At 32.7% G+C, this 10,864-nt stretch overlaps 1 protein-coding gene across 1 annotated transcript; it reads left to right on the top strand.

Annotated features, from left to right (window-relative positions):
• The first annotated feature begins 2,754 nt into the window (after window positions 1-2,754).
• Window positions 2,755-5,857, top strand: LOC108903512 (prostatic acid phosphatase-like). Its single transcript, XM_018705732.2, has 4 exons — window positions 2,755-2,844; window positions 3,862-3,960; window positions 4,905-5,442; window positions 5,502-5,857. Exons 1-4 carry the CDS (start codon window positions 2,755-2,757, stop codon window positions 5,855-5,857), a joined length of 1,083 nt encoding a protein of 360 aa, XP_018561248.1.
• The last annotated feature ends 5,007 nt before the right edge of the window (window positions 5,858-10,864 follow it).

Here is a 10,864-nt window from a genome sequence, read left to right as displayed (position 1 = left end):
ATGTAGAAATGCGAGAACTGACAATAAAATACACAGGGTGTTTGATAAAGAATAGGCCAAACTTTACTATAATGACGAAAATTAATGGGGATAGATCAAATAGAAAGTCGATAGATACTTCGCTTCCAAGATACAGACAAGGTGCTGAAGTTAGCACTGTTGTCTAATTCTAAATAAATACATCTAGTGGTATGTAGATTTCATTATAGGACACCTTTTTTTAATAAGTAATATGCTCCCGACAAAAAATTAAAAAAAAATGCCATATCTCCATACATTTTATTGTAGAAAATGTACTTTTATCCTATATCCATAAAATGCACTTCAACATTTTGAAGAAGTACCCGAAAAGATAAACAAAAAGTACCTGTATCTCGAGCTGGATTATTAAGATAAACTCAACCGCGAAAACTACATAAAATACACATAAACAGTTTGTTCCAAGGTAATAAAATCAAATAGATAATAAAATGAATAATACAAAATATCAATAATTAAATTTTTAAATAATATTTTCAAAATATCCTCCCTTAAATTCACCGCATTTGTGGTACTTCATTACAAAATTTTGAAGAACTTTAAAAAATTGATGACGTGAATTTTTGATCTGGGTAGCAACTTCTGCTACTCGTAGTTCATGCTCTGTATTAACGGTTTTCGAATACATATATATCCGGAAAAAAGTCCAATGGATTTAAGTTTGGACTTCGTGATGGCCACGGAAATCGACCTCCGTTCTCAATTCAACAATTCGAATGTTCATTATTTAAAAAATTTCTTACCCTGTAAGAGGGTAGTGAGCAGGTACACCGTCATGTAAAAATCAAATGATTAAGGGAATCTTTTCGAATAAGATTGGCAATTTATTCTGAAAAAAAATTAGGTATTTTTCTCGATTTAATCTTACTGATAGGTCAAATGGAACCAACGAGCTGGTCCACAACTAATCCGCACCAAATATTTATTTTAAATTCATGCTGTAATTGTTTTACTTTTGTAGCTTTTGGGTTTTCTTCATTCTGTATTTGATTATTTTTGTTACTAAATTCTCCTTGTAATAAATATTGCTTCGTCGGTAAAAAAAGTTATTAACTGTCTTGCCAAAATAAATTAAGTTTATTTTCAACTTCAAGACCCTGTATTTTGGAAACCAAGTGTCTACCGACAAATTTGTAATCCCACTAACTTTCTCGTTTAACCTAGTGGCAAAGTTTGGTCCATTCTTTAGCGAACACCCAGTACATTAAAAAATTATCCTCCTTAATCTCAAAGCGACAATAAAAGCAATATAGATACATGTATCACCAGATTAACTATTTTTTTATATGCATTGAACTTAGTTTACGTATAGGTACCCTAATACTAATCTGAAACATGTCTAACTCACTTGCTGAAGATATTATTTGAACCAAAAAATAAACATCTAAATTTTAAAAATGATTATGCATCCTATCACTGAAATTAATCAAATTATTCTTTTATATCCTAATGGTATTAAATAATAGTACCTAATAATAATATTTGTCTATACTAATCTAAATTGTAATAAAGAGTATTTCTTTGCATGTAAAATAAAAGTAGTTTAAGCTATTCATAGACAATCATGTACCTTAATTTATAGTTATTTATGGTACTAGTGTGTTACAGTTCTAAATTGTCTCTGTAACCAAGGGTTGTCAGTAAACAAACAATATTTTTTGAGTTGAAATCGCGTTGAAATCCTAAAACCAAGACTAAAAAAATGGAAAATGTGGAAATTCCATCTGAAATTTTAGAAAAAACTAATGCGGCTACTGCAGGCATCATCAGTCTGAAAAGTCTTTTCCGGTATGACATTCAATGCTTTCGTCGATTTTGCTTTTATTTCCTCGATCGAGTCGAAAGGTGTCCACGGAGTGGTCTTTTGAGTTTAGGGAATAGCCAGAAGTCACTCGGTGCTAAATCAAGTGAATACGATGGTGCAGAACGATATGAGTTGAAATAGTCTCGAAATATTTATGTTGTATGAGCCGGTACATTATCATGATGCAAAAGAGTTTGACCACTTGTAAACATTTTTTTGCGATATAACTAAAGGACTTCTGTAAAATCCTCAACGTTTCCGCGGCAGAATATTTATTCCGCAAACAAAATTTAACGCAAATTCTTTATTCAACAAAATCAGACATAGTGAAACTCGATTTTTCAATACACAATATACTTTCTGATAAAATACCTGATTCCTTCTTATTTAGTCTGAAAGTTATAGCATATTATTAAAAAATCCCTCATTCACAGATAATTTTATGGAGGTGTTTATGCTACAGTCATGTAGGTTGTAGCATAAACACCTCCTAAGCCGATATTGAAGCAGCGACTTGTACAAAAGCATAATAGATAGAACTTACCTATACATTTATTTGAATTTATGTATCTAAGTCCCTTAAGTCCTTTTAAAATATTATGAGTCAAGTTAAACCGGATATAAAAAGCTTACAGAAGAATTATACTGTATCTACGAAGTTTATTTACGATAATAATTTATTAATTAATGATATCTTAGACTTAGATACATTTATAACCATTTGTTAAACCAGAACTGGAAATAAAGCGTCTATCGAGATTACAACAGACTTTTCTATAATAAATAAATTTTATTGATTTAATGATTGATTTGCTAATTGTCAAAATAACATTAAAACTATCTACATTTTCGCGCCAATATTATAACTATTTAAAGCGCAAATCTAACACTGTAGAGGACACCCTCAGACCATGATAGTCAAGATTTTCCTTGTTTTCTCAACGATACTCCTTTCCTCTGCCTTACCAGGTAGAAAAGGGGAGTTATTGTCTTTGATACAGGTGAGTCAATTTTCTTCATAAACTTCTTCCGAAAAACATAACAGAGTAGTAATTTGTAGAAAATGAAAAGACGAATCCGAAAATATCATGATTGTTACCGTAAAGCAGTGGCGTACTATTTTATTGAGAAAAATGGGCTACCGGTACCCTGTCTCTCCGCCACTGGAGCATCTAAATTTTAAGAAAAGGCCTCAGATTTTGGACAATCTGTACAGGTATTTAAAATTAAAAATATTTTTTTGTTTAACACCCGGTATCTTTTTAACGAAGCGTCCTAGATAAAAACTTTATACGAAAGACCTCCGTTAAAATTCACCAAAGAACGCGAGGTTTAATTTTTGGTCACCGTTTATGAATCCCCCTGTATAAGAATTGTTATTCTTTTAAATGTTTGCCAAAGAAAATATATTTAATTTCGCATAAAACGATGGTTTTTCTTTAAAAATCTTTATCTACATTCTTCATAATGATGTTCATTTAAAAACAGTATATTTTGTATCAGTCAACTGCATTAGGTTTGAAATTGGTACATGTATCTAATTACCTTGGTCATATCAATTCACCCCGATCTACAGTGTGACCTTGTGACCTTAAAGTCCAAAAAGGGACTCAACTTTTGATATAATTACGATTCATATTTGTCGAAAATTTTCTGAGATATGGTTGTGTGAATTTGAAACTTTTATCAAGTAACTCCGTTTTACGATACGCCAAATATATTTTTTAAAGACATTTTGTATTATAAAACGTAATTTAGAAGGCCACAGGCGTACGTATGAAAAAAATATAACTTTCTTACATATTTGCATTCAAATAAGTAAAAACTGATAGGTGACAAATAAGAAGTTTCTGTTTGAATAAAGGTGATTTCGAAAATCTATATTCTATTCCCCTTTGAATGGGGTATTTTAACAATTACCATACTAACATTTGACTAGAAAAAACTTATATCTAGTTTAATTTGCTATCATAGTCCGTCCTATTCATTTCATGTTATAAAATAGACGATTTCTAAAGGTTTATAGACATGGTGAGAGAAGTCCAATTGTGTTCTTCCCAACTGATCCATATCAAGACGCCAGTTATTGGAATACTGGGTTTGGACAGCTAACTAACGTAAGTACACTGAAAAAAAAATACATCTCAGTCTGTAAATGCATTCAAGATAGATAAAAAATCCAATTAATATACGATTCCCTTATTTTTCGCCGCCAATTTACATCTGCGCTGATAGTGGTATTATTGAGCAGTGATTATAATTGTTTTATTATAGGTATATTGTTTTTTATAGTACAACCATTTTTATAAATCAATTATGATGATCATAATAAGTTATTGTAAAATTATCAGTACTGCGTTTCTCCATTTATGGCACTAAGTTATGAAACAATTGCATTTTAACAAAACATTTAGTTGAACATTCTTGTTAGTATTTTATTTTGTCACCACACTCATAACATACTTTAATTTATAATTTATTTCGGTCGATAGCCGCACGGGTTAAGGCGTCAGTCCTTTAATCGTTTGCAAATTTCTGCCCGGGTTCGATTCCCGCTGCCGGGACACCGTAGTTTAGCTATGCTTGAACGGAGAATTGGCACCCTCTGTGCGGTTATGGTAGGGTGGAAGAATGTTGGCTTGGGTCAATGTGAGAGATTGACACCGGTTGGCATTTGACCACCCCCCTAATTAATGAGGTTTTCCAGGTTTCCCTCATTCATGCACTGAATGGTGGTTAGGGCCTACCAACATAAGTCGTTCCTGGGCGCAAAAGCGGCCTGCCTAATAATAATATGCCGCCTCCTCTCCCGCGCAAGTCTCCGACTTATGGGCTAATTATCGTAATTAGAATGAGGAGTAGAGATATTATTATTATTATTTCATGGCTACTTTTATAGAATCTTTGATGTCTAATAATTCGGAAACAGAGCAAAAATTTTAATTTACATTTTTTGTCCATCTTCACAGTTTGGTAACTACCATTCTACGAAATCATCTAATCATCATCATCAATTCTCTTCCTCTTTTGTCACTTTCTATACAATAATCTTTTTCTTCAGACTGGTAAGTTGCAACATTACAAGCTGGGACAGTACACACGCTCGAGATATAGAAACTTTATACCGAAATACTATTCCAATGAGTTTTTCCGTGTCCAAACAACAAACAAGGATCGAACCTTCATGTCAGCGGCATCCAACCTTGCAGGACTTTTCCCACCGGTTGGTTACCAAGTGTGGAAACAAGGTCTTCAATGGCAACCGATCCCAGTCTTTCCAGTCACCGAAGCTGTATTGAGTGATTATTCCAACTGCGACGCTTACAACACGGCTATCTCGCAACTGTCCACCACTGACGAATACTTCGTGAGTCTTTCGGAGGAGAACCAAGAACTTATGGCATATCTAAGTGAGCACACAGGAAGCAACATCACTAGTCTCAGTGACATTGTAATGATATGGGACTCCTTGCAAATTGAATATCTTCGAGGTTACACCTTACCCGAATGGACCCAGTCCGTTTTTCCGGAACCACTCACGAGTCTGGTATCGTCTCTGTATTTGGCAAGCAGTTACACTGAAGAACTAAAGATTTTCAGTAAGTTATACCAAGTATTTTCGAGTATCGTGGTTTTAATTATTTTTTGTTTTATTTAGCCACTGGACCGTTCATCAACGCGCTCATAGAGCACTTCGAAGGGATTTTGGCAAATTCTACAGATCCACCATATTTGCAGTACAGTGGTCATGATATCAATCTAGCGTGCATTTTAAATACTTTGGGAGCGTACCCATCTGCCGTCCCAGGTTTTGCTAGTACCATTTATTTTGAGTTGCGACAAACAAGGAGGATGAATTATATTAACATCTACTACATCAAAGTTTCTGGCGCTGAACCCGAACCCATTACTTTGTCCGGCTGTGGGTTTAACTGCGATTTGCGGGATTTTAAGAGTATTTTGAGCAATCGCACTATTACCCCCGATGAATGGACTGAGCTTTGTAGCGCATAACATAATTCGTTATTTTAAATATGTCATTTTAATATAGGTATTTCAAATGTTAAAAGTAATTTACTAAAGCACTACAGTTGCTTTTGCAGACATCTTCTTTCCACGTTAGTAAAATAAATACAAATTATTTTCAAAATTTATTTATGTTAATTAATGACGTTATACATAGATGCAAACAATTAACTGTAATAGATTTGTAATTGCAAAACTAAATATATTATTATGTACATGTTTATAATAAATAAATGTTGTTCAAGAAAGAAAGTTGTCCCTTTACTTAAAACAAACGACCCATCAAATTTAATGAACTATCGCCCTTTAACTATACCTACAGTTTTTTATAAAATGTTTGAATATCGTTTTTTGGATCAATTTGAAATATTTATTGCCTCACAAATATTTTCAAGTAATCAACATGGTTTTTGTTATAAAAGATCTACTATGACATCAATACATTCATTTTATAACTATCTCACTACTATGATCAACACGAGTGAATGTCCCGATGGGTTTTTTTGTGGGCATTTGACTGCGTTGATCGCGATAAACTACTTAATAAATTGATGGTGCTGTTCTGACATGGATTAGTTCACTTTTAAAAGATCGAAATATGTAAACCTCAAATGCAATAATAATAACACAAAGTCTATGTTTTGACATTGAAGTTCCACAAGGTTCAGTATTGGGACCGATATTGTTTCTATTATATATAAATGGTCTAAATAAGTCGGTATCTAATACCTGTTTTACAATTTTAGCAGACGACACACCGATTTTAACCTCGCGTAAATCAGATAATCATTTAAAAAGTCAGTGTTACAACGTATTAAGTAAAATATACACGCATCCTAGTTGGCCGTATATTGCATTAATAAAAACAGCAGTATCACAATTAGATAGGTTTTTTACCCTACATTTAAAAAAAAAATTTAAATCGGCCAAAAAATAAAGAAGAACAAGGCTTGTATCATATTTAAGCGCGACACCCTGTATATGAGTTATGTATTTATATATTTCAAAACCGTAACAAATTCCCTTTGAAATTAAATATACGTGATAAAGATACCAGGCAGAAATATAATTTTCATGTACCTTTTAAAAAATATAACTTAGAAATGTCCAGATTGTATAGGCTTAAGAACATATAAAAAGTGCCAGTACCCTTAAACGTTTTGAAGAATGTCTAGAATATTTCTTAATTATTGTGTTAGTGACTACATTAAATAATAATTTGTATTATACTTAAATGTGTTAATGTTACATGATTGCTATCTATGTGTTTTATTTGTAATGTTATGTTGACTTAATCCTATATACAATTTTGTATTGTCTAAAGGAAATAAAGCTTCCTATTCAATTATAAGATAAAATAGAAGTATTATTATATCATTATTTATTTTTTGCTCACTAATTTGCGAATAACTTGATAACAAAAAAATATATCGAACCCTTTTTGGTTCAAAATGTAGCTATTTTTATGCTCTTCAAACTAACCTATAAAAAGTGTTGTCCCCTTTTTTAAGAAAACGTGACACAACCTAAACTTGGATAAACAGCGCCAGTAAATAAACAACACTTTCGTAAGAAATTTCAAACGTGCTGAATTCATTTATGTAAAAAAAACTATAGCTTTGCATTCAAAATTTTTGAGAAAAATCCATAAACCGGAATTCTTTTGAAATAACGCCATCACGAGATAAAACATGAAAAGACCTTTCCAACGAGGTATAACACTATGGATTTTTGATCAGCCAATCCTTAAAAAGAATGCATTTTCTGATCAGATACTAGGGGCTTCCCCCACCCTTTCTGTCGAGAGATAGAACAAAATGTCAATAACAAAAGTTATGCGCAATGAATCCGATTTTCCATATTTGTACTATTTAATACACCTGAATAGGAAACATTTCTGAGAAAAATGTAACTCTTGTTTTTGTATGTAGATTGCGCCCCCTAGCGGCCGAGCTACGAACTTAGAAACTATTTTCAGCGATTTCTCTTGGTCGATTTATTAATCAAAATTTTTTTCCCGAAGCTCTAAGGCCTATACTTTCTCTGATATCGTACTTCGCCGATTTTAGTGGAACACTATACTATTGCAAATAAATATTACGAAATGTTGAGTTAACTCACAATTCTGTCATTTTATTATTCTTCTTGGTCTTTAGGTATAAAAGTCAGATTTATCAAGAAGATAATACTTCTTCGAAATTTAATGATTTCAGTAGAAGTTTCCAGCGGAGTTCAGGTAAAGTATTAGCCTATTAAGGAAGAGTAATTCCTCGAATTTTCAGATCTCTCAATAAAATGCAAGCCCTGTCATGCATCAGCTATTTTACTCTGAAATTCCATCTAATAAAACGTATTTTATTTTATGTCTTCTCGATATTATCCTTTGAAGGAGCTTATCTGACTGCTTTCACGGTAATACTCTCATAAAATTCCTTGTGTAAGACCCTATTAGCTTTCAAATAGATTAACAAGAAAATCCACCTAAATGAGGAGCGAGCTGATTATTTGCAAGACCGCTTTCTGAATAATCCGCGAGTGTTAAGTAACACTTTTTACTCCCCGAAAATATCAATTCCTGCGATTCCATCTAAATTAAAGCCGAACGTGATCCGGATAGATAAAGTCCTTTTAAATCTCAATAAGTCCGCGCAGCTTCGTAGTTGGGTTCATCTAATTTATATAGATCCGGAGCTTACTTCTGCCAATGGACGAGAATCCGGGCGGTAATACAGATCCGTCCTTTTAATTGTATCCTGGTGGAAGTCGAAGACTTGTTCGGAAGAAGGCGCGGCGAAGTAGTATTCTGTTCTTATCAATTCTAATACGAAGTGATTTGCTCACAATTGTGAAAAAGATGATACAATATTATCCTGTAGCCTATATTGGCAAATCTAAAGCGGTATAAAAAGTATATACAGGGATGGCCAGAAGTACGGAATAAAATTAATATCTTTCGAATGAGTAATTTTTTTTTAAAACGCCGGTTATTACAGTATCAGACAATGGAGAATTGTATATCTGAACATTTAGTTTAAAACATTATTTCTGATAATTATGAAATCTAATATAAGATGTTTTTGAGGGAATAAAATATAATGAGTGAGAGCCATACCAATTGCTAACTTTATTTAGGACCGAGTTGCATTTGAGTGCCAGTGCGTCATCAGTTTTATCAGATACAATTAGCGACGTATCGTCAGCATACATAACTGGGAATGCAGCGGAGATTAAGGTATCAAGTTCACTCGTGTACAACACAAATAATACAGGTCCCAATATCGAGCCCTGTGGCACACCCATACCCACTTCCCTGTATCCTGAATTTATTCTTTGAACGGTACCAACTGAGGAACAAGAAATACTTACATATTGTGTTCGATTTTTGAGAAATGAAGAGATCCATTCATAGGCCACCCCCCGTATACCATAGCCATCTAGCTTTTTAATAATTTTTCATGATTCACACAGTCGAATGCCCTGCTGAGATCACAGAAAATCCCAACAGGGCACTCGCCTGCCTCCATAAGCTCAATAACCCTTTCACAAAACGAGTGTAAAGCGGTTGTGGTTGATTTACCCGCACAGAACCCATGTTGTTTATCTGTAACAATTCATCTTTAGAAGGGCTATATTTTTATACTATAAAATATAGAACGTTCTATTTAAAAAAAAATGTAAGTAATAATCTGTCAAACATGGCTCAAAAAAATAGAAGATATAATAATATTGATATTTCTATAAAATAGAAAAGTGACAATTTCTATTTACTAATTGACCTGTTTAGGCGATTTTTTATAATCTGAACTGGAAAAAAAATATGAATTTTGGTTCATTATTTTGGGACACAGTGTATACAAGGTGTTTTGCATAAGAACAGACACAGAGCAGGAGCATGTAGAGGAATCCAAAATAAGGTGATTTTACACAACTTACGTTACTAAACTGCATCTCCGAGAAGTTGTAAGCTTTGAAAGTGAGGTTTCAAATTGCGAAAAAAATCAATATACTTGAACTTAGAAAAACCAAATTTGGTGCACGGTGTGAGTGTACCAAGAGCATTAATCGATAGTAAGTAGAGTTCAATTGAAGCATTTTGAAGGGCTGATAAGACATGATGCACCATTAAAATGTGACACAATTTTTTAACCCTTTGGCGGACTAAAAAAATTGGTTTTCTATTAAATTTTTCTTATTCCAACTTTTTTTTTCCAGATCGTCAAGTTTGACGTTTAAATTCATAGCCAACTTTTGAATTTTCGATAATTTTGAATAATACAGCTATAATACGTATTACCTATTTGTTATTTTGGTTTTGTTTATTTTTCCATTAAAAATTGTATTTGCTGTGTTTACTTTATCCTGAATAGAATTTTCGATATATTCTTCCGCCATTGTAGAAGATTTCCATCCCCATCTGCCCATCTGTCAGTAATGTGTCACTGATTCTCTACATATTTAGTCTGAAAGGGGTTGCATATTGCATAATATTAAACGATATCTCTATCATTCATTGTTGGACAATTTCAAGGAAGTGTTTATGCTAGTCATGTAGGTTGTAGCATAAGCACCTCCTAGGCCGATGATCCCATATTAAAGCAATAAACTTGTAGAAACACATAATAAGTAAAAGTTATGTATTTAGTATACAGTATTCATTTAAATATATATACCTAAGTCCCTTTAAGTCTTTTTCAAATATGATGAGTGAAGTTAAACCGGATATAAAAAGCTTATTGATAAATTATTATGTATCTACGAAGATTATTTACAACAATAATTTATTAATTAATGACATCTTAGTCTTAGATAACTACATTTATAACAATTTTTTAAACCAGAACTAAAATATTTATTAAGATTACATTCCACAATAAATAAATTTTATTGATTTAATCACTGATTTGCTAATGGTCAAAATAACATTAGATCATATCTACGTTTACGCCCCAATAATATCGCTATTTAAAGCGAAAATCCTACACTTTACATGCACTC

The sequence above is a fragment of the Anoplophora glabripennis genome, unplaced genomic scaffold (assembly GCF_000390285.2).
Source record: "Anoplophora glabripennis isolate ALB-LARVAE unplaced genomic scaffold, Agla_2.0 scaffold10, whole genome shotgun sequence".
Lineage (NCBI taxonomy): Eukaryota > Metazoa > Arthropoda > Insecta > Coleoptera > Cerambycidae > Anoplophora > Anoplophora glabripennis.
This window is presented reverse-complemented; position numbering and strand designations above follow the sequence as displayed.

Coding starts and splice junctions, on each gene's coding strand:
- LOC108903512 (XM_018705732.2), top strand. CDS start 2,755: ATGATAGTCAAGATTTTCCTTGTTTTCTCAACGATACTCCTTTCCTCT. Junction 3,961..4,904: donor GGTTTGGACAGCTAACTAAC/GTAAGTACACTG, acceptor CTTTTTCTTCAG/ACTGGTAAGTTGCAACATTA. Junction 5,443..5,501: donor TGAAGAACTAAAGATTTTCA/GTAAGTTATACC, acceptor TGTTTTATTTAG/CCACTGGACCGTTCATCAAC.